Here is a 24,286-nt window from a genome sequence, read left to right as displayed (position 1 = left end):
CAGTAAGGGTGGGACAAGGGGGGAGGTGGCTCATATGGATGAAAATATATGACATGGAGGAATACAGGACATGGTTTAGCATAGCATGTAACGTGTACGGTCAAGGAAAGACATTTAATAACAGTTCGTTTTGGGTGTACCCAGATATCCCTCGTCTTGATATATCCCCCTATTTTCCTCTGTTACCATGGGAACTGCTGCAGTCTCAGCCTCTTTGTCTATACTGTGTCACCATTTTGCCTTAGTGGTCTCTCCCAACCAGGTTAAGATCTTCTACTCATCTCCACAATCACTTCATCTGCACCAGTCTTCTCCTCTTTCCATTATACCCATAGCTCACATCTTACATCAATAGAAACTGGTTTATACTATGAACGTTATAGGTGTTGTTATACGGATATATATGGATGATGGATGCTGAATGAGAACTAGCCTAACAAACCGTTTATTTTCTTATTCACTCCACTTTTTAAGAATATGTTTACAACCATTGAAGAAATTACCAAAAACTGTCTAACTTCTGTTATCTGACAGAACTAGTTAGCTCAGTGTAACATTACATTGTATAATAATTAGAATTAGAAATAATTAGAAATAATGAATTGAGCCTTCATTTGTCATTTGTTCTGTTAAAGACCCCTTTCTGTGATTTCTCTCGCACGTATCATTTGTGAAAATAAGCATTCAGTCACCAACTGGCATCAGCAGACACAAGCGGTATACATATAGTATAGTATACACAAACAGTATATATATATATATATATATATATATATATATATATATATATATATATATATATTCTTAGAAATAATTTAGTTGTGCTTTTGATGAATATGAAGTTTTAATCAATGAATAGAGAGGATTTTTAAAAACCTCAAACTTGTTATTATTTTACTTTCCGCACAGGTCAGAATTATACTTGTCTACTTCGTGAAATATGCAGGACATTCTTGCTCTTATTATTTGTGTTATAACGGCTTATTAACATGGTTAAGTAGGTAAGTTTCTGTGAAATCTGTGAAGTCTGTCCCTTCACAGCCGCCGTATTTGTTGTTCAGCTGCAGGTTTGTAGGCGGAGTTAGCAAGCAGCCAAGAAGTTTATTCTTCACACATTTATTTTCTTCAGTTTGTGACATGGCTGAACCCAGGACCGAGTGACATTAGAGAAGGTGCGTGCGACACTTATTTCACATAATTAAATTATGTTTCAGTGATTCAGAAAGATATGAATTTGGTTAAAGCTCGCTAGCCGACTAACCAGAACGTTAGCTGTGCAGTGCCAGTACAGCACAAGCAAGAAATTAGACTTCCTGCCTATTAAACACTGTATAAGCACATTCCACTTTAACAATGACGGCAGAGAATTTATCAAAGTGTGTAAAGCTTCCTTCGGCCTTGCTCCTGCACTTAAACATACTTCAAGATAGTCGAAATTATCCTTAGCTCTATTCAAGCTCCAGGCGGAGGGTCTGGAATTAATAATCTAAAGGTGTAACAGTACATATACACAGATGGTCATGGTGATATTTAAAATAAATAATAATAATAATAAATTGTCTCTTATTATGACAGTGAAAATTCTGCAATGTGGGGCCTAGTGCAATGCCACTAGTGAATATCTTACATTCACAATCCCTCTGAAGGTGAAGGGAACAATGATTTTCTATGTAACATTAGTAGATTTGGTTTTGAACCTACCCCAGCAGCGTCTATCATTCCCATAAGGAGCCACCAAGCATGTTTTTTATCTTGTAAAAATGTAAGAAGCTTATTAGCTGAGATCCTTAACTGCTGGTCTACTGTTAAATGAATTGTCTACTGAAATTAACTGGTTCTTGGTTCTTGATTGGTACTCGAATTAACCCTGATATCATGCTCTTTATTAATAATTAATATCAATGCTCTTGTTCTTTGTTTCTTTTAGAGTTTTGAGCACTTGGTAATAAAAATTACCCTTTGTTCAAAGAAGAATGAACCCGAGGAATGAATCAGTTACGTAACAGAAGTCATAATGCTGGGACCCTGCATTATTTTGAATTGCTGAATGTAAAAAAATGGCACTGGAAGCAGATTATGTTTGTAGTATATAACCCTTAAATATATTGCACAACCAGCAAGAGTCAGTGAATATAGCTCCACAGAGTGGTTGGTTTGGTCTGTATGAGCACTGAACAAGGGAGTGGCAGACCTCAGCCAGGACGGGATTGCTGTGATCTGGAGCAGATGGGCACCATGACCGGCCCATTACTTCTCTGGCTCCAGGACGTGGTGGCGGTGACCCTGCTGAGGGCTCGACGCACTCTGCTGAGGGCTGCCATTTTGCTCTGTGTTCTGGTGCTGCTGCTCTGGGTGTCCATCTTCCTGTATGGCAGCTTCTACTACTCCTACATGCCCACTGTCAGCTTCTCCACACCCGTCAACTACCAGTACAGGTACAGACATGCATTTTGACTGTTGTTTGAATGTTGATATTTGCATGTGATTGTAAACACTGTGTGCTGCTATTCAAGGTTTGTGAACTGCATGATACCAATGGATATATTTTGTATAAAGTTTATTAACTGGATTTTGTGGAATAGAAAATAAATAATAATTTAGGTCAGATAATATATAAATGTAAATGTGAGCTTCTGTAATTATTTAAGAAAATCATGAATACATTTGAAAAGCATTGAAGAGATTTAATATAAAATTTACCAATTAAGGGCACCAAAGATCAGAAGTTGTGGTTAAATGATTAATTGTTTAGCAGATAAAAGATGCCGTTCTGACATAGAAATAGAAGCTCTAGAAATAGCAGTATCAAATGTAAATGCATAAAAAAAAAGACAAATGATAGCAAGTGTTTGGAACAGCACAAATAAACAAAGCTGAACTTGTATTTTATATCTCTCATTGTCTGTTTGACTGCATAATTATCTTACAACTATGTTTCCTAACACATTGGTATATGCTCTAAATGGAAATCATTGATTGGTGGGAATGATGGGATTCTTTATGCCAATGTTTCAGAACTGACTGTGAGTCTGCCAATTCCATTCTTTGTTCATACCCCAAGGCCAACATCTCTTTTCTAAAGAATGGGAGAGAGCAGGTGTGGTCCTCATTCTTATCACATATTTCTTAAATAGCTGTGTAAATTACCCAGAGACACAATGTACAATGAATAGTCCAGAATCTGTTCACTTTTAAACAGTTTCTTCCACCAATTGTAAGTGCTAGAGAACTTTCAGTTTCTTGTCTCATGAAATACTGTGTTTACCAAAATATTTAAAATTTACACATCTGCAGAGGAATAATGTTTTATTTAAAAAAGTGAAAGATGAATCTTCTGGTTTAATATGAAACTCTAATAGTCTTTTCTACTCTAGGTGATGATGTATGGTCAGCCCTATCGTGTCTCCCTGGAGCTGGAGATGCCAGAATCTCCAGTTAATGAGCAACTTGGCATGTTTATGGTCCAAATATCTTGCTACACCAAGGATGGGAAAACGGTGTCCACTGTGGCCCGATCTGTAAGTAAGGTTTGAGAGGTTCTCTATCACAACTGTTTTGAATGTATTTTTTATTTTTGTTGAATTCTGTATACACCTCAGTATTTATGCTATCAATTAAAAAAAAATCAGTATAACAATTATAACAACATTTTATTATTTTAATAACATATATGATCCTGCCCCCCCAAAAGTTGAGCCATAGTCTCGTGAGTATGTTTCATGATGTTGATTGTACAAGATGTCGTGATGTTTATTTAATATTTATTTATTATTGCTGTACTTTGTCACTGTAGGAACATTGTTTTAACATTGTTCCCCATGAGAATATTTAATTTAAACACTTTTCCTGTGTCCCATACTAAACGTTTTTGCATGTTATCCCCTCAGGCCATGCTTCACTATCGCTCAAGCCTACTGCAGACCCTCAGCACCTTGATGTTCTCTCCACTGTTAGTGACTGGGTTTTCTGAGCAGAAGCAGCTTATAGAGGTGGAACTTTTCTCAGATTACAAGTCTGACTCTGTGAGTAAACTGGCAATAATTTAAGCTCAGACTCTTCAGCTACTATACACTGTACATCATATGAATGTTACGCCAAATAAGTAGGAATGTAGCAAAGCAATGTATGTATCTTTTTGAGTTGTGTCACAGGTATTGTGTTGTATCTTAATCATAATGTTACCTTGATGATGGTGTTGAATTGGGATGACAAAAACATATTTTCAAATAGTGTAATTATGTTAATGCTTTTTAGTCTTAAAGTTAAACATTTAGGTTTTAATTAAAGTTACTTTTTCTGTCACTTTTTTGTGGATGTAGAAAATCTCTTTAATGATTTCACCACCATATTGTTTTGAATCAAATTCAATGAAATTTTAATATATTTCTGCACATTAGATATACGGGGTTGGACAATGAAACTGAAACACCTGGTTTTAGACCACAATAATTTATTAGTACGGTGTAGGGCCTCCTTTTGTGGCCAATACAGCGTCAATTCGTCTTGGGAATGACAGATACAAGTCCTGCACAGTGGTCAGAGGGATTTTAAGCCATTCTTCTTGCAGGATAGTGGCCAGGTCACTATGTGATGCTGGTGGAGGAAAACGTTTCCTGACTCGCTCTTACCCTCTGCTAATTGAACCTTCACACTCTGCTCTTACTGGTGCAATGTGTAATTAATGAAGTTTGGCCACCAGGCTGGTCCAATTTTGCCATGAAACCTTCCACACTAAAATGACAGGTGTTTCAGTTTCATTGTCCATCCCCTGTATATTACAGACTATATATTCGAAGTGGCAAATGCTCTGGTGCATTTCTGGCGAGTTTGCTAAACTAACAGCATTTTGATTGATTCTTAATTGGTTAAAATGAATTTAGAATCTTCTCTTTTTTACAGTATCATCCCACCATAGGGGCTGTAATAGAGATTCAGTCTCGACGGGTACAGATCTATTCGGCACAGCTTAGGATCCATGCTTACTTCACAGGCATCAGGTGTGTTAAATTATAACCTCTGACCACTACTCATGCTTGTTTTAACCGATTCTCCATTATCCAATTCCATGTTCAGATTTTATTTAAGTTTATGATATAATGTATAAGCCTAGCCCTGCCATGCATTGTTCAGCAACTGATAGCTGATATATCTGATATCTAACTGCCCATTAGTTCTCTGTGTACTAAAACGATTGAGTGTTAACTTTCATTTCTTTTCTCCACAGATACCTCTTATACAATTTCCCAATTACGTCAGCAGTCATAGGAGTTGCCAGTAACTTCACTTTCCTCAGTGTCATTGTGCTCTTTAGTTACCTGCAGTTCTTGTGGGGTGGACTGTGGCCTCCAGAACAGGTCCGAGTGCAGGTAAGACCATATTTCTGTAAAGTTATATTGTGATCTGCAGTTTTATTTTAATCTGGATAAAGCTTAATTTCCCTTATGATAAGCTTGGCATATCAATGGTTTATTAATCCATTATGATTTGTTCTGTGGTTGTTTCTATGTGAAAACATCCTTTACAGGCCACATGTAAATATGAACATTTTCTGCAATTTTTGCACTTCAAAATGCATTATTTCTGTTTCTTCCAGAATGTAACTTATTAACTAAATGAACTGTAATTGTGCGTGAAAATGTGAAGTATTTTCTCTGTTAAACATGTGTAATTCTACAAAACATGTCACTTAACTGTGTCTGTGTATAGGTAATGATGGGAGACACAAGCCGGCTTCAGCAAAGGAGAGAGGAAGCCAGGAGACGCATGCACACGTCAGCGAGCACACCCAGTAAGAACCCTCTGTTGGCTTATTCATTCCAGAGTTAACAGAAATCCAGTGAACAGTTTTTATGTAAACTCTTCAATACTCTATTTTCTGCATTTAAATCTGATACTAATAGAACGACAGTAGTTGTTATAGCTTAACAGTTAATGTCTAACAGTAGTTTGATCAGGGGAGGATGGGTCTCTCTTGTGAGTCTTGCTTTCTCCCTTGGGCAACATTCTTGACCCCTGATGAAGGACTAGAGGATGACCACCACAAACTCTACAGCAACAGATAAGCTACTCCAGCAGCAGTGCTGAGTCTGATCCACTTGTACCAACGCAACACACACTAACACAACGTCAGTATCACTGCAGTGCTGAAAATAATCCACCACCCAAATTATACTTGTTCTTTTGTGACCCTGTGGGTGTCCTGGCTTTAAAAGAACAGGGTGAAAGGGGACAAACAATGTATGCAGAGCAACAGGTGGACTAAAACTACAAAGATAGAATTACAATGTGCTCCTGTGTGGTCAGTGGAGCTGAGTGAATAGATAGTGAGTGTAGAAACAAGGTGATGGTCATAATGTTATGTTTTATCAGTGTATCCATATATGTTTTTTGTAACTTTCAACTTTACTGTCTTTCAGTAATGAAATATGAAAAGGAAAGAAATGCAGCTGTTGATCAACCTCAGGAGCCTCAGCAAACTGCAGGAAACAAACGTGAGCTACTGCCATATCTTCGTTGTCCAAAGAAAAATGTGCATCTCCAAAGTAGTAACATTATATGGAAAAAACCTTAGCTTTCAATGGAAGTTGATGTAAAAAGACTTTCTTCCAGGTAACTTTGGAGTATTTCTATTAGTCCCTTCATCATGGGGAACAACAATGTGAAGGACAGCTGTATTAAAATAATATATTAAACAAAACAATAAGCAGTAAACTTTCAAAAAATGCCTCTGCTGTACTCTGATGTACTTTTACAAATTTTTGCAGGTGAGTTAGACATGATCGGTGCCATCAGTTCAGTGGGTGATTGCATCCGGGACGAGAATGGTAAGAAATTAATTTGTGCCTACGGCATAGAAAGATTGATTCTGAAGTACACACAATTCCAGTGCTTCTTTGGTGTCAATCTCTATATAAAAACATGATTAGTATTTATTATAATGAAACCAAATGTAGTCGCTGTCCATTTAAATATACGTATCTCCAAAATAGAATCTTTACAAGAGTAGGGGAAAAAACCTTTTTAACTTTCAGTAGAGGTCAATGTAAAAAAAAATGTATTCCAAGCATTTAGATTGGTCCATTTAACATGAATTTTTCGTACTACTATGTAATGTGGTAAACTAAAAGCTGACAAGAATGGACAGTGACGATATATTTCCACAGATATATCCCCCAGTGGAAACAGCAGGGAAATGAACTCTAACATATGAATTAATAAAAAGGCTGGACATGTTTTGGTGAAATCTATACTTCATAATTTCACTTTAGTAAATGCATAATTTTCCATTTAATGTAAGCAGGAAGATTTCTTAAAGCATTACTTTGTATTTTGTGGCGTCAAATAAAAAATATCTTTAATATCACCTAGTAAGCTCATGTTATTTTATGCCTGATTCCGTTTCTTTTCTTTTGTCAGTTCTTGATCCCACCACAGAAGATGGTCTTGTGTTCATGGAGGCTCCACACATTGCAGAAACAACTGTGAGTGGAGAGGAATTTGAGTCTGAGCAGAGGAACACAGAAGCGAAGAGCACAGCCCATGATGATGGTGCATCTCAGCCTCAGGCTTCTGACACCAGCATAAGACAAAGACATGGACCCTGGATGCGCCTCTGAGTTCTCAATGGATCAGGGTCAGGCTTTTGTGCAATTACAACCACACTCCTATTTTGTGTGCCTTGCATCACTCTTAATGGGGGTCAGTAGCTAATGTGCCCCAACAAATAAGTACACTATAGATGCTGTTTTCTTGACCAGTGTGTGCTATCACAAGCAGTTTGTTTTCTTTCTTCTATTTAAAACAGTTTACCTCATTGATCTCTTGTACTTTTATGTGCTCTTCATCTCTTCAGCTTTTTCCAAACCATTATTAACATAGCAACAGGCCCATGAGTTACATGTACATTTTTTGGGGAAAAAATTATTAAACTGTCATAGAGATGGCATTGCTTACTTTCATCTGGTAGTAATCAGATAAAAGAGAAGATTTTCAGTTCCTTTTATTTAAGGAATTAACCTTTACATATTCCCTTGCAGGTCATTTTTTTTAAAGTTACATTGTCTCCATAAAACCTGTCATTATTTCCATTTTAAAACAGGCTGTGAAAAGGACCAAATATGCAGCTTTGTCCTGTGGAACTTCACTTTACCACTTAAAAGTACAAACAGTGTATATATATATATATACAGTACAAATCAACATGAGCAAATAATTGATAGTTTCCTACATCCTTTCCTACATTACTGCTCGTCCTAATTAAACGATATCCTAGTTGAATAGAAGGAATACGGGTGAATTATATTATATCACAACATGAAATAAGGGCGGCACGGTGACACAGCAGGTAGTCCTGTGAAGGACTGTTGATCCCTCCGGGGTGTGTTCCTGCCTTGCACCCAATGATTCCAGGTAGGCTCCAGACCCAGTCTCAAAATACTTTTTGTAAATACTACAAATTAAACACAAGTCACAAATATGTTTCACTATTCACAAATGAATACATCCCAGTCTGTGTCTGACAGTCTGCAAATACATTTACATTCATAAATACATGTTTTTGGTTTTCATAATTCAAATTATATTCAAATTCTTTTCATAATTCAAAGCAAATTTTATGCGAAAATAAAATACATTTGTTTAAATTTACATTGCATATATTTAATGTCGAAGTATCTAATTTAAAATTTATTTGTAAATAGTTGAATCTGAATTTGTGGATGAGACTTTCCTTTCGCATTTCTCCTAAACCAAATACAAATACAGCCTGACCCACAAATGTGGAGCGCAGGTGAACAACGTACCGCTAGGTGGCACTGTTGTTCTCCCCAGTGTTTCAGGACTCTCGGGGCCGCAGTAAAACACCCTGTAGGCGGGACTGTGACTCCATTGGCTGCCGCAGTAAATGATAGACACCTAACTCTGGCTGCTGATTGGCTAAATAAAAGTGATGGCTAATGAGAAGCGCATTTTATGTTGAGGAGCCGTGGGGTATCTGCCCCTCCCTCCGGCTGAAGGAGAGCATCTGTCCGAAACAAATCACCCGTCTTAACAATTCAATCCCAAAAATACGGAAAAACGTATCAGTCAAATACGCAGCACGGCTTTAGTCCAAATACGGAATGATTTTAACGTATTTTTTGACGAAATTAAGGAAGTTCCGCTGGACTTTAACGTTGTTAAATGTAGGGCACCTTCAATGATGTTCCATAGTGATTCCCCGCTCCTAGTTGCCTGTGATATCAAGCTGAATTCAGCAGCTTTGGGAGACATTTTGTTTCAACTTCCACATTAAATGTTGCGCAAATGCGTCTCCATTTAAGTTGGCCCCACAACGTCCTAATCTCCCTCCACACACTGTGGCCCTGGACTGGATAAACAGTTACAGACAATGAATGAATGAATTACTTAAATGTGACTTTTAAAAGAAATCTGTGATTAAAATCTGGGTGGCAATTAATGAAGAAAAAGAGAAGCTTGCAATAAAACTTTTGATGGTTACAACTTTTAAAAATCAGTGTCTGGTGTAGAGGGCCCTGTTTTTAATTATTTTAGCACATCTGCACCTTAAGAACGAATTCTCACACTGGCTTTTTTTATTTAGTTTTAATCTGGTCATTTCCAGTTTGGTAACTGTAGTGGGGATCTAACTTTTTTGCCAGTTATCTGTAGGGTTCAGATCAGTGGCATAATTTTAATGTTAGTATTATTATTATTATTAAAGAAGGGATTTTTTTCTTTTTGCTGATGAGAGGTTTTGTTAATACAAATTTTATTTATTTTTTTGTCTGAATTTCTTCAGACATTAAGACACTGCATGCCAAAATAGAACGTTGCCTGTTCTGTGCTGAATTGGTGAGCAATTACAATTGTTAAACATTTTCCTTAATAATAGGCTCTGCTCATCTTCACTGTTGAGACTTCTGGAGATGTGGTGGGCGTAAATCAGTGAAACACTGACGAGGGGAGGTGCCTATCTGATGACCCCTGTGAAGAGCTAATGATGCAGTGGGTGGTTTGGGTATTCACTTTATCGGCTCACTGAGTAACCGTAGATGTTAAGGGTAGCTGGTTGCTAATCGGATCATAAACGGCCACAGCAACCTTAGGGTGTAGGATTGGAACAATAGAAATTGAGTGGTTGTCTTTAGGAAGAAAGTGGGATGGGCCCTATATGAAGATCTAATGAATTGGCATAGGAAATTTTACATCTTATCTTATGTATGATTATAATAATAATCTGTATCACCTGGTTGTCCCACAATTTTGGGAGTGAAATAATGCCATTATAAGACGTTCAGTATTCTATAAATCACACTCTTGGAATAACTAAATTCTCTATAGATGAACACCTAGCTCTCGTGTGGTTTTAATCATCTTGGAGCAGCACATATTAAGTGTATTAATAATATTCTCTAATTACAATATTAAATATATAATGTGAAATTTAAGAATATTTTGTATCACTCAACAGGTACCTGTTAGCAAAATATTCTTAAATTTCACATTACAATTTTAATATTGTGATTATAGAATATTATTAATTAATGAAATACGCTTCAGGAACATGTGTTCAATTTGTGTTACAGTAGCAGCATAAGGGGACTGAAATTTAGTACCATGTAAGTTGTTTCCCATTGTTGATCTGTACCATTTATTATTGTGATTGCTAAATATTTTGACTACATTTTATCATTTGAATGAAGTTGCAATTGCATATAGTCAGTGAAAAAATCCTATATAGAACTGATCTTACACACGGTCAGGTTTAGTACCGAATCACACACATTCAGATCACTAGGGGTCAGTATAGTGGTGTAATAATGATAGATTGTTGACAGAATCTTTTGATTGTACTTTAATATTGTTTTTACCTTGAACAAAAATGGAGTTACACTACCTTTTTTCTGAGTGCATGTGATAACTAGTTATTAATTGTAATGCACTGGTAGTATGTATTCAGCTGTAATGACTACAGCTAAAATTCTTGTGTGATGCATCAGAGAGCTACCAACACCTAAGTCAAAAGATTAGATCATTCCTCTTGCAAAAAACAATTACAACTTTACAAAGTTACTGATTTTATTTGCTACACAAAAGTAAACATTAAGAGGGACCTGTTATGATGTTGCTTTACATGCAATTGCAGAACTATTGAACATCACTTCTCTTTTTCAGAGCAAGATTTTAAAGGGATTTTCTGTTACATTAAGTCATGGGTAAACATGTTGTCAGAGATTTAACCTTGTGGTTAAACAGCCCATGCAAACCCCAATTATTTAAAGGATATATTAAGTGACTGAGCACTTAATGTTCACAGAAGAACTTGCTAAACATCTGTTCAATGTTAAAATGGTTAAGATTTTGTTTTTTTTATGTTTAAGGGGAACAAAATGAGAGACCAAAAGCAGTCTAAACGAACTGAAATGCATGGACTGCAAAATCAACTGAAACTAATAAATGTACCTCTGAAAAAGATATTGTTTGTACATGCAGCAGTCTAAAGGAAAAAGAGACGTGAAATGCTGAATGTTCCAAAGATTATTCTTTTAGATTTGTGTAGATAATGTATTTGTATAAATGTGTGTGTGTGTGTGTACATGTAAGACTGTTAGTTCTAATGTATAACTTTATGTTTGCATTCCTTATTTATTTAATAAAAGTTTCAGATGTAAAATTTCTCAGAGGTTTTGTTATAAATTAAACCCCTGCTATGCACATCAGAAAACACTGCTTGCTCTACAGGAACTGTGCCCATTTTCATCCTGTTATTAAGTGATCAGGACCACCACAGCAGGTAATATGTGGGTGTACTGTAGTGACACATCCATGGTCACTGGACACTGCCCTCAGGATGCTGTTCCCTGTTTTGTTGTGTTTTTTAACTACATGCTTCATTAATTTGGTTAATCCTTCATGATGTATGGGTCAATAGAAATAGTCCAAAATTACTTAAACCTAAAATAATTAAATAATTGTGATTAATCCAGTAGACTGCTTGTAGACACTCAACAAATATTCAACAAACCATCTACCGACTGTGTGAGCTAGCTTATTACATTCTCAGCATGTGAGATATCCAAATATAGTGTTACTACATTTACTTCCTTTCAAAGTTTTATTTCTCTTTTCAGGGCGATATTACATTTTGTCCTAACAGTGCTGATATACAAGTTCACTGGAATCAGACTAGACAAATAGAGTTTACAGTCTCTAGCAACACTTGAGCACATTACATTTAGTACAGTGTGGACTCAACCTGATTACTCAACATGCACCAAAAAAATAAACAAAAAACGAAACAACAACAAAAAAAAAAACATGTTTATTTTTTGTTATTCTTAATTTCTGTTTTCTGTTTGCTCTTAAGCTGGAATCCTTTCCTGTTTAGATGGATATATTTTAGCACTTTTGTCAAGTGTCGCAGTACATCTCATCATGCCTCATGAGATGTGTGCTGTGATCTGTTTTCCTCCACACCCAGTTCCTCCCATCAGGGTAAATCTACAGGAATCAGTTCCGGATCCCATGTTTTTCTGCCCTTAGAGGGGGCTAATCACTGCTTCTTGTTTTCATTTCTTATACTATGCTGCCACAGATTGCTGATTTTGGCTGAGATTTCAAATTGTTCTTGCCAGATTATTATTTCCTAAAACGGTTTGTGTTTTTTGTGTTCCTGTGTTGTTTTATTGAGCTCTGGCCCTGATGCAAGCTTTTATTATCATATATTAGTGTTTGCTTGAAATGAGGCTATTGTGAATCAGTTGTGTTACTTTTCTATTATACATGGAAATGTTATGTAGATAGGAGCAGGCTACTGTGCTGTAAAAACTACTTTATTTTGGCATAAAGAGAAGCAAAAAATGAAATATATATACTTAAATGTGCATTTTACTGTCACTGTGACATAGAAACCACAAAACCTAAGGTTGAAATTTGTTTCTTATTTGCCAACTTTTTTCACGTAAATTTAATATCTGCAGCAGTTACATTTATGTGCAATTGATCCAAAATCAGTATCACTATGTGAAGAATAGCTTGTACAGTGTGGATATACTGTACCAAACAATCATTCACACTTCAGACACAATGGTGCAAGATCATTTAATCAAACTACTGAACACAGCACTATCAAAACTTATGAATTGTCGATTTCTGCAATGTTTCATCTAATATTTTTGAACTGTGAATTATTGAAAGGATTCACATTGACAAGGCTGATTTAAGTAATAAATAATAATAATAATCATAGCACATGTGGATATATTCATCACAATAGAATGGACGGTTCTCATTCTGCCATCTGATTGCTTGAAAGGCATGCACATTTAACATTGGTTTTCAGCCTCACCCCACAGGAAATTTGATTTTTCCAGATTTCCTGAATCTTTTCACAATTCTAAGTATGGGTAGAATAAGCCCTAGGATTGTGTTTTTAATTATTATTGTTTGCCAGATCTCCCACAAAGCTGGAAACATTGCTGCTTGAAACTATTGAGCATTTGGTGGATTCTATTTGTATAGCTTTTATATTCTCCTGCACATAGTGGGAAAATTCTAAAGAGTGTAACTTGATTATTCTGTAGTTTTCTATTCATTTATTTCATCCAAGTCCCATCTGTTTTGGAATGTGTTGCATGTGTCAAGTTCAAGATATGTTTATCATTACAAATTCAATAACAAAGTTGTTCAGTGTAAGATTGTAGATTTGTCAGTTAAATTAACATTCAGAAGAAGAAATCGTGTTTTTTGTTTTATTGCATTTTTTAAAATCCAAAAAAGCTGCCACTTTCTTGTTATTGTAATGATAAGACAGTCATGAATAAAAGCACAAAAAAGTATAAAATGAAAGATAGTATACAACTTGTAACACATGATTTTTATGTCCCTTTAATTATTTACACTTTGTAATTAGCCATTTTTTAAAAATAATAGTCCTCATGAACCAGTTAAGGAAGGCTATGTTGTTTTTGTGAAGACTGGTATTTGTGAACCTTTGTGTGGCCATTTCCCTCTTTATTTTTAGAAGAGAAATGTTTGGGGCTCTAATGTCTTTACCACAGCTCAGTGTGTGGGCCAAGACAGTAGGAAGTGCAATTAGCTTTTGGAGGAGAGAGAATTTAGCCACCAGGGAGGCTGTACAGGTCTTGGTTTCATAAGCAATTAGGGTCGGAAGGAGGTAGTAATAAAAAAAAAAGTTCCAATCCTTTCCTTTAAAAGGGGTGGAGAGAAGACATTGTGTTTATTCTCAGACCTTTCAACATTCTTGCTTCATACTTTCCAAGAATTGCTTTGCAAAATGTTTGATTTCACTTTATAGATAATCTACAGGTTGTAACATCGTGCCCTTCTTTGTCTTTGTTTTCACCTCCCCATGTGCTTGTGTTATTGTTTTGATACCTCATACCCACACTTCTAATCAGTCTCTGCACCTGTTACCCCGCCTGTCCCTCCATCTATTGTTGTATGTGTATAGTTGTCATTTTGCTCATGATTCTCTACCTGGCTGCCTACACCCTTCATGTCATGACTGCTTCAGTCCTCACCCATGCCCCAGTCTTTTACTAATGCCATTGTTCCTTTCCCAGTCCCTGTTACCCTCTGTTTTATTTCTGTAAATATCCCAATCCCTGTCCTTACCATGACCCCTGCCCCTTTACCCGACGTGATGACTGTCTGATTTCCAGTTGTCCATTCTATTTCCAGTCCCAGAGTCCTGTGTCCCATCTACTGTCTGCTCCTTTGTCCTGTCTCTTTTTTCAGACATTTCCAGTTTCCTGTCTGTCTTCTGTCCAGTAATCTGTCCATTTTGTAGGCTCTTAATGGAATCTTTTTTGTGCCTTAGGTGCCGTGAACTTGAGGTTTGAATTTTAAGTTTTGGATTAGGGTAGGTGTAGGGACTTTGTTAGTAATACAGAACATTAAGTAGAATTTTATTGCTGTTTTTAAATCATTGCATTTCACTTAGCGAAAGAAAAATCTCTTCACCAATACACTTCCACATGTGAAAACGTTATAAACTCCTTACATACTAAATCAACCAGCTAACCAGATTTGATTGATAATTCAGTTCAGCTTCACTTGCCACGCCCAGGTATCATTACTGCCTGGCCTGCTGAATCTAAACATCATTTAAATAGAACTTGTCTGGCAATGTAAAACAGGCTAAAGCTTTCAGAATCCACACATAATGCCACTCTAGGCAAATTCAAGAACAGAAAAAATATTCATCCAAATTTACACTCTTAATAATAGAAGTGCTACACAGGTTCCTTTGAGCAATGCCATAGAAGAATCACTTTTGGTTTAAGAACCATTTTTGTTTAAAAAATGCATGTGTGAGGAAACTTTTAAAGGTTTAAAAATCCATCAGTCTGTCTTAAGGTTCTTTACCCATTTAAATATATTAGCAAAAATGGTTCTTTATGGAACTTAAAATTGTTCTTCAATGGCATAGCTCAAAGAATCTTTTGTAGCACCTTTATATTTAAGAGTGCACCAGAATGGGAAGGGTTACAAAAACATTGTTCAGACCACTGGAATAGTGATGAACATTCCCAAATGTGTCCGGCCCCCCAAACTTTCCCCAAGAGTGCATCAGCAACTCATCCAGGAGGCCACAGAAAATCTAAATAACGGCAGGCCTCATATGCCTCAGTTAAAAGCCAATGTCTATGACTGTGGGAAACTGCAGCTCTCTCAGGTTTGTTTAAGTTCAGAATCTTGCATGTTTTAAGGTGGAACTGAGGAAAAAAAATGACTGTTGTTTGCACATGGCTGAATTTAACTTGTCTGTAAGATTTTATTCACTGTTTGAACTACCTCATAAACTAATTTGTTACTTTTTTAGTTTTGTTGCATTTTCGGTCTGTGTTCATTTTCATGCAGTACAGAGTTTCCAATATTTAGAATGTTTTAATTAAACAATCTGAAACAGCAAAAATGTCAATATTACCGACCTGTTGAATAGGAATAAAGCAATATCCTCATCTCTTTTCATGATTTTCAACGTTTGGAGGGTTCTTTGCCATTTCTTAGCCTGCATGACCAAGCCACTTTGCATTTTTTTTAATTGTTTACTGACATTAGGATTCCATAAGCACATTAGACCAGTAAGACACATTAGTCCAGTGTGAAAACAGTCTGGAGAGCTAACAAATAGTGAGGAAACATCATCTGAATTTTACAAAAAGTTATTTTTGTTTATAAATGTAATGGTGTTTTTAAGTTCAGTATAAGACTCCATGGCAGAGTTGAAAGGTGCAAACCACTGCTGACTATAAAGAACACAATGGTTCATCTCACATTTGATTAAAAAACAAATAGACGACACCCCAAGATTTCGGAATAATAGTCTGTGGGTTGAAGAGTCAAAGTCAACATTTAGGAAGACATGAGTCTAGTTACATCTGGCGTAAAGCTACAAAAACTTTTCACAATAAGGGCATCAAACCAACAGACAATTTTTTTTCTTATATCTGTGAGTACATCCATCATTAGGTGTTTTTCCACTGGGAGCATGCTGACAGGTAATCGGGAGTGCCAGAAGGAGTAAAGTTCTGTGTGCATAGCCCTTTTCTCATTATGAGTTCTTGCTTCTATCAATCAATCAAACTGTTAGCACATTTCAGACAAATCAACTTAAACATTCAAAGTGCTTTAGAAGTGACAGACAAAAAAAAGGCTTAAGGCTAAAGAACAAGACATTTCCAAATAAAAGACCACAATGAATAATAAAATAACAGATGGTGTAGAAGGGAAGAAGTACCAGCTTTGTCCTTTGGCACGGGCTTTAAACTGTCCCTGCTGCCTGTTATACTCCATGGGCAGTTATCAATATTAAAAATGTGCTGTGTATTTTTTTAATGTGTTGACCTATCAGCCTGAACATTAAAATGATATTCCAGTTTCTACATTCCATGTTTTTATCAGCTCAATTTACAATATAGGTGCATTTAATCAGGAGATTTTAGCTAAACAATATATTAAATACACTACCTAATTTGAAACACTGAGAAAAAACTCCTAGACCCAATAGGTCCATCACTTTCAAAACAGAACAAACACTTTGCAAATATTTTGCAGTTCTATCTTTTTAAATGCTCTCCATTCTTTTTCTCAAATTCTAAAGTTAAAAACATCATCACAAATGCACATTGCTTAGAGCAATAAATCTCAAACATTTGAAAACAAGACTGTCAAAACTTTTATGTATGCATAGCTCAGATGTCAGCACTACTAATATATGAGCTTCCCTGACAGTAGGAGAGGTTCCAGCCGCCTTAACTGGAAGTCACTTATGCTAAACAAAGGATATCCTTTAAGCAGAACAGTGGGTCTCATTTTGTGACGCAACTATTTATTAATTGGCGCCTTGCTTCTTTCCTTTTTTTCATTCCAATGTTTTTGGCATTTCTTGAGACAGGAAAAGAGTCAGCACAGGGAACTTCACTGTTTTACGTTTTGCAGAAGCAGAGCAGGTTATCAGTGCCAATGTATCTCTGTGGATATGAGACAAAGGCCTCCTTCCTTTTCCTAAAACAATGGCTTTTTCCATTAAATTTATGTTAAAAACCCATTGTCATTCTGTAAATGGTCATTATAGTTTTAGTTTGAAAACATTCATATTAGTACAATGTGAAATTAATCAAATATTGTACTTATTTTCAAATGATAAAGCATAGTTGTGAGGTAGTATGATCATATTTTCATAGAATAATGACCACTTAAGCTTTATTACGAATGACTGTAAGGTAATTAGTAATACGTATTTGGTCATAACAGTCAGTATGTTTATAATAAATGTAAACATTCCATTTACTACATGCACTGCTGATTTCACAACATTAGTTTTGCTCTTTTGGATATTTAAAACTACTCTCTTAGATACTGAAAATAACTTTGATGCTTTAAGTGCTAATTAGGCATTTCCAGGCTGTTCAAATATTAGGCACAATATACTATGCATCAGACATGAGTTGGATCATACAGATACAACGAAACTGAAATGGACGAATAACAAAACTGACAGTAGAATTTGTGTGCACTTATTTTGCAATCAGATTTGACCTATGCACGTTTGATTAATAAGTGTCATGTCAAGTGTATGTTCTCAGTGGGTATATCCTGAGTGAACTGCCAAAGTTACAAGTGTTTCTCTTAGTTTCATTATTTGACTGTTTCATTGTTCACAAGGTTAATTTATGAGAACATCTTCAAAAATGTTATCTAACCTTCCTGGCAATGTGGCTGAATGATTGTTCATCTTTGGCTCTTATGGATTGCTTTAGTTGGAGAGGGCTTTTACACTTGAATAACAGTGACCAGTGACGCAAAACAACGACAATAGCTCTTGGTTGACCAGAGTTATTTTAAGGCTCAAAAGAAAGGTAGGACTTGCTTAAAAGTTGATTGATACTACAATTACCCCCACCCTACCTTGTTTACTAATTATTCTTGTAGTACGAATCTGCTGTTCTGGGCATAGGTGAATCATTGTTTTCCTTTGTAAACACTTATAAGCCCTCCATCCTTCCCACTGAGAGGTTGGCAGACACTCAGCAGGGCTGGACCCACAGTTTGGAATAGGAATAAACCCTTAAAGTGCGTCAAGAACTAAACACCATGTACTGCAACATTCCATTTGACGTCTGTGACTTAAGTGTCCCTATAAATAACACCATTTTACAAGCCCTGTTGTCTATAAAACAATGTTATATATAATATGCACATATTATTTCGATATTCAAGGTCATTCCATGGCAGCAGTTATTTCACTTTTATTATTATTGATATTACAAGCAACAGTATTACAATTACACAATTACTTACATGAAGAAGTAAACATGCCTTATTCAAACATTATAATGTCAGGTTCATTACATCAAGTGGTGTAACTGACTTTTAACTTTTATTCATATACATGTTGAAGATCATGTTCAAGCTTACGCTGTCGTAAAAGAATAGTTTTGTAAAATAATAATAATAATAATAATTTATACAACTTCCTAGCCCCGATGTAATAACAGCTTTGTTATTACAGATAATAACAAAGACAGTCTGGTGTCCTCATGTTGTTTCTATAGTTTAGCATTAATATTGCTAAAGTGAAGAGAAACACAATCTTTTCCACTGTTGAACCTAAATTAGATTCCCCTCTGTCTGTAAGCAAACTTCTTTCAGTCAACTCAAACATCCAGGTCTTCATTACACCACACAGTGTAGTTTAGGTTTGGTCTCAGTCACTTTAAACTAAATAACTCAGCTGCATTCACCTATGTGCTGATATTTTTGGGTTGTATACATGATGAAAAACTGTTTGCTCTCTTAACTTCAGGAAAAAGTTTGGACTCCAAACATGTCTTAGCTACAACTTGGGTTAGTGAGAATATTTGCTAAGGTGCTAATTCTATGTTATTGTTGTTTTTTTCCAATATAAAAAACATATTTCCATATCTGTATATTCATGTACATAATGCATTGAAATATGCTTATTTAAAGCCATTATTTACTCCATTATATTACATTAATTCCATATTCTCTCTTCTGCCTTAGTCTGTGCTCATTCCCTCAGTCTGTTTTTGTCAACTGATGAAGCTCTTGCGCTGATTAAATTGTGCTGCAAACAAGAACAATAACAAAGAAAAAAAATCAGTAGATATAGAAAGTTTTCATTATAACTGCATTCAAAGCTCATGCTGTATCAATCTTGTCTTACCTGACTATGGGTTAGAGCCACCTGTCAGTTTTCCAGCTGCAAATGGTGGTACTCCGGCGGCACCTGATGCAATAGCACTGAACCCTGGTCCTCCTCCTCCCAGCCCTGATCTGGTAAAGACTGATCCACTTGATCCTGCACTAGCAAGCCCTGGTGTCCCTGGCCCTGTACTGAGGAATCCTGTGTTGCCAAAACCTGTCCCAGCCAAGGCACTTGATGCAAAAGCTGCACTACTTGAACCCGCAGTGCCCAGTCCTGCTGTGCTTGACCCCATACTACCATATCCACCTAATCCTGGCCCTGTAGAGCCAAAACTTGGCCAGCCTGCATTTGGTTGACCCAGGCCTATTGAGCTGAAGCCTGTTCCACTGGCTTGACCTGGTTTTGGCAAGCCAATCCCTGTGCTACCTAATCCAATTCCACTTGATCCCAAGGATGGTCTGCCAAATGGGACCTGGCCTGTAGAACCCAAGCCTGTCCCGAATGTGGAGCCAAAAGCACCTGCAAATGTGCTTTGTCCTGGTCTGCTGTCCCAGTTTGGAAACATTCTCTGAAAAATTAGAAAAATTATTTGCTACATATATAAATAGAATACACCATATTGTAACATATTAAAATCACCGTTGATATGATAATCTAATTAAAGAACATTTTGAAGAATACAATAAGAAAATACAGAAATTCGTTTTCACCCACCTTACAATGGGTCAATGAAATATTGAGGTCTTTGACATTCTCTGAGAGTATTTTAATTTCAAGTTCTTGCACAGATACTTTCTGTTCATGAATTTTAATATTTCCTGTCAGTTTGGTGGTTTCCAGCAGGAGCTTCTCTACTTCTTTGTCATAATTTTGCTGGGCTTGCTTGAGGACTTTCTTATTCTCCTCAATGATTTCACTGCGATTTCGGGTGCACCAGACAGTGTCCTCATTCAGACGCTTGTTCTCTGTAATGCATTTGGCATTTTCATGAACAGTAACTGTGACCTGGTTCCCCACTTTGTCCAGATACATCTGGAGTTTGTTCTCCACGTCCATTGAAAGTCTGCTGCAGTTTGAGCGGATGTTCTCTAGCTGTATGCTTTGTTTATCACAGCTAAGCTGGAAAGCGATGTGTTTGGAAAAAAGGTCATCAACTCTCTTAAGAAATTCTCTAGTGACATTAGGGATTCCTTGCAAGGAGTGGATGAAATCCTCCTTACACTTCTTCTCAGATATGCCAATGCGCTCCTCAAGTAAGGTTTTGTCCCGTCGCAGTTCAATTCCTTCCAACTGATACCTGATCCTGTCTTTCCGACTATTCTCTAACTCCATCTTTGTAATTTTCAATTGTTCAGTGAAGTTGGCCACTAGATATCTCTTCAGTTCTTCTGCTTGCTGGAGACGAGTTTCCCAATATTTGTCATTACCTGAAAAAAAAAACATAAATATAACGCTTAATGGGGATCCAGATTATAGCTAATCTTAGACTAAAAACACATACAATAATAATTCCTGATTTATCATTGTCACTGCTGAGACTAGGCTTTTGCAGCTTTCAAGATTTCTTGGGTCACCAAACCTACATATGAAAGCAGCATTAATTCATGTCTGAGGGGACTTTACCTTCCGTCTAAAACAACACATAATAATTTGTCCATTTTATCAATGTATTTAGTCTCTGATTTTTTATGACAATCTTCAGATATTTACCTGGACTTGCGTATGGACGAACAGTTCTTTTCTCCATCTCACACTGAGTCTGCACAATACAAAACACTTTCAGAAATATCTCTCAAGGTCAATAATTGCACATAATTTTCAGGACAATGAGGGAGAAACAAACAACAATAACAACAAAAAACACTAGGTCTTATATATATATATATATATATATATATATATATATATATATATATATATATATATATATATATATACACATGATGATTTCAAAATTATATATATATATTTTTGAAATCATCAGCTGTTCCTGTCCTTGACAGGATAAAACAGTTATCATTTCTTATAAATATGTCAGAATTCCTAAAATATTTAAATATTCATCATATTGTCTACAGAAGTGATGACAATAAATAATATTTCTTACCCATTTTATTCTTAAGGTATTGAAGTTGGAGTTAGAGGTGTTGGCCAGTTTGCGTGAGACAATCAGGTCTTTGTCACAAAGCTTCTTTGCAGTAAGAGTGATATTCAGTTGTTGTGTTAGGTTCTTCGCATTCGCTCTGAGAGCAACATTTTCCTGCAAGACTTTGCTGTAACTCTGCTCCAGGTCCTGTACCCTTTTCTCCTCCACTGTCTGCTCTGGCTCTCCATAGATAAGAAAAAGCACTAGACTGACAATAATCAGAGACTGGATCAGTGAGGAGAAGAGTAAGATGATTCTCATATAGTAACCACAGCTCCTGTCCTTTGATCTTTGCAGTTTTTTGGAAGCCAAGCCCAGGTTGCTCTTTGAGTAGCCACTATTATACATGGCTATTAAATTGTGGATTATTTCTTACAGAAATTACAGCTTTTTAAACATGTACTCGCAATATTTGAGCTGGGAATGGTGTGAGACCTTTTATACTGGGACATCTCCTCCTCCTTTTCCTGATCCTCCCTTAAGGACCTCCCATTTCATTTATGAATGCTAAAGGTTGAATACAAAGTTACATTTTGAAATTTAAGTTTCATGTGTTGTATTCTCTTAGAATCAATTTAAGATTCAAATACTTTTCTAAATTTTAGCTAAAATTGCTGTTAGTGTGCATAGTGTTAGCACTAAAGCACTTCCTGCATCACTTATTTATCTAAATGTGTATCATTTATGTATGTATAAAAATATATATGTTCTGTTAGTCATAACCCTTGTAGTGTTTGGTTTATTTACAGCTATTTCATCCTGTACAGTGAGAAAACTTTTTTTTCCCTTGCTAAATCATGTGTACAATGTTCTTAATTAAATATTTTTTAAATATTGGAAATATGCCAAAAACAAAATATAAAATGTGGCAGAAATTTTCCACAGGCCACATTTTATATTTTTATATAAACAGGATATTTTGTATTCTTAAGGGAACTATACACTATGCAACTATGTAAATAGATTATTTTATATTACTGTATTATATATTCCATAATATGTAATCCTATGATACATATAATTCCATGGACAGTGTGAGATATAGGCACAGTAAAGCTGAAGCAATCACTGTTTCCAAGGGAATGATGCTTAGCACTTTTAAATGGGTATTAGTATGAGGAGAAACACTTTTTCAGTGTATTTCCACATTATTTTTATAGCTGGAAAGCTGAAAAATGTCCACATTCATTTTTGTACCTGGACAGCTGACAATCAAGTCTATTCTAATTTTGATCCATTTTATAATTTTACCACCTACACATGGTGAAATGACAGCAGAGAAGAAAGATAAGCATGAAAAATGTCAAAAACAAGAGCTTCTTGCTGCTGCGTGCTTTAGGTTATGTGAGCTGTAATTCACTGTTTATTAAAGGAAAAGGTGCTCAGGACAGATGTTTTTAGCAGGACTGTTTAGACAGGTTAAGACTAATTTCACTAATACCCCAAGGAACTGTATTAACTTGTCACTATTAATGTTGTTTATAGATATCGCTGATATCTATGACTTATGTCCTTACAATTTAGAAAATTGTGGCGGCAATAGTCATAGCACATGCTGTCAGAAACTTCTGAATCATTAAGTATTAAAGGTCCTCTATAAGACATAGCACAGAGCTGCCTGGTGACTTTTGGTGCTGTGTTGTTGGTGATTAGTAAATTTGTAGAATTGTACTAAAAGATATGATAGCTGTTTTAATTGTGAGCTCAAGCATTTGTAAACACAAGAATATGTTTTATCATGTTCACTGTCTGTAGTAAATGACATGAATGTAGTTCTGCAGTAGTACTGGAAATAGTTTTAGAAAAATAAAGAAAATAATGCTGTGATGAACAGTAAGTATTCGATCTGAGTATTACCGCGAAGTTCAAAATACTGTCAAAAATGAAGTTCAAATATTTGCATTATAATGCTATTACAGCACTTCCATTTGAATCTTAGTATGTATGCGCTAATCTAACAGCTATTTACATTCATATTTTTGTAAATTCTAGATTAAACGCAAAGGTTTAAAGCTTACAGAAGATATTAAAATATGTATTTAAAGGTTGTAATAGACATTTTAACATGCATTTTACATAGTAACAGTTGTTTGGTGATTCCCTCAGGAAAGAACACAGACATCCATATTTCTAACAATAAACCAAAGTGCATAAGTCAGGCTACCACTCTCTAGAAAGCCTAGAACACACATGACACTTAATCACAGATAATACACCCTTAACCAATGCACAGCAGTAAAACATGATGTAAATCTACACTCTGAGTTTCCATGTTCAAAACTAGTATTCATCTAAAGCTTATATTGTCATAAAGTCCGACACAATGGGATTGTATAGCTTTGTAAAGATCTACCTACATAGCACTGAGAAAAAAAAACAAATACATTTTCTTTTGTATACAACAGGAATCTATACCCAACACTTTTAATGGAATTGTAATGAAA

General features: G+C 35.9%; 2 protein-coding genes across 2 annotated transcripts; one reads left to right on the top strand and one right to left on the bottom strand.

Annotated features, from left to right (window-relative positions):
* The first annotated feature begins 1,048 nt into the window (after nucleotides 1-1,048).
* bscl2 (BSCL2 lipid droplet biogenesis associated, seipin) lies at nucleotides 1,049-11,637 on the top strand. Its single transcript, XM_066645696.1, has 11 exons — nucleotides 1,049-1,172; nucleotides 1,928-2,435; nucleotides 3,016-3,097; nucleotides 3,375-3,518; nucleotides 3,888-4,022; nucleotides 4,900-4,997; nucleotides 5,225-5,366; nucleotides 5,707-5,788; nucleotides 6,417-6,491; nucleotides 6,765-6,824; nucleotides 7,417-11,637. The coding sequence occupies exons 2-11, from the start codon at nucleotides 2,164-2,166 to the stop codon at nucleotides 7,614-7,616; spliced, it is 1,290 nt and encodes a 429-aa protein (XP_066501793.1). The 5' UTR covers nucleotides 1,049-1,172; nucleotides 1,928-2,163; the 3' UTR covers nucleotides 7,617-11,637.
* Nucleotides 11,638-18,764: 7,127 nt separating this feature from the next.
* plvapa (plasmalemma vesicle associated protein a) lies at nucleotides 18,765-22,236 on the bottom strand. The gene is made up of 5 exons (XM_066646472.1): nucleotides 21,804-22,236; nucleotides 21,407-21,455; nucleotides 20,411-21,123; nucleotides 19,715-20,264; nucleotides 18,765-19,615 (listed from the first exon to the last, which is right to left on the bottom strand). The coding sequence occupies exons 1-4, from the start codon at nucleotides 22,188-22,190 to the stop codon at nucleotides 19,719-19,721; spliced, it is 1,695 nt and encodes a 564-aa protein (XP_066502569.1). The 5' UTR covers nucleotides 22,191-22,236; the 3' UTR covers nucleotides 18,765-19,615; nucleotides 19,715-19,718.
* Nucleotides 22,237-24,286: the final 2,050 nt, after the last annotated feature.

Source organism: Hoplias malabaricus, chromosome 15 (assembly GCF_029633855.1).
Source record: "Hoplias malabaricus isolate fHopMal1 chromosome 15, fHopMal1.hap1, whole genome shotgun sequence".
Classification (NCBI taxonomy): domain Eukaryota; kingdom Metazoa; phylum Chordata; class Actinopteri; order Characiformes; family Erythrinidae; genus Hoplias; species Hoplias malabaricus.
This window is presented reverse-complemented; position numbering and strand designations above follow the sequence as displayed.

Coding starts and splice junctions, on each gene's coding strand:
- bscl2 (XM_066645696.1), top strand. CDS start 2,164: ATGAGCACTGAACAAGGGAGTGGCAGACCTCAGCCAGGACGGGATTGC. Junction 4,023..4,899: donor CAGATTACAAGTCTGACTCT/GTGAGTAAACTG, acceptor TCTTTTTTACAG/TATCATCCCACCATAGGGGC. Junction 6,492..6,764: donor GCAAACTGCAGGAAACAAAC/GTGAGCTACTGC, acceptor AAATTTTTGCAG/GTGAGTTAGACATGATCGGT.
- plvapa (XM_066646472.1), bottom strand. CDS start 22,190: ATGTATAATAGTGGCTACTCAAAGAGCAACCTGGGCTTGGCTTCCAAA. Junction 21,456..21,803: donor ATACCTTAAGAATAAAATGG/GTAAGAAATATT, acceptor TGTATTGTGCAG/ACTCAGTGTGAGATGGAGAA. Junction 21,124..21,406: donor TCGTCCATACGCAAGTCCAG/GTAAATATCTGA, acceptor TTTTTTTTTCAG/GTAATGACAAATATTGGGAA.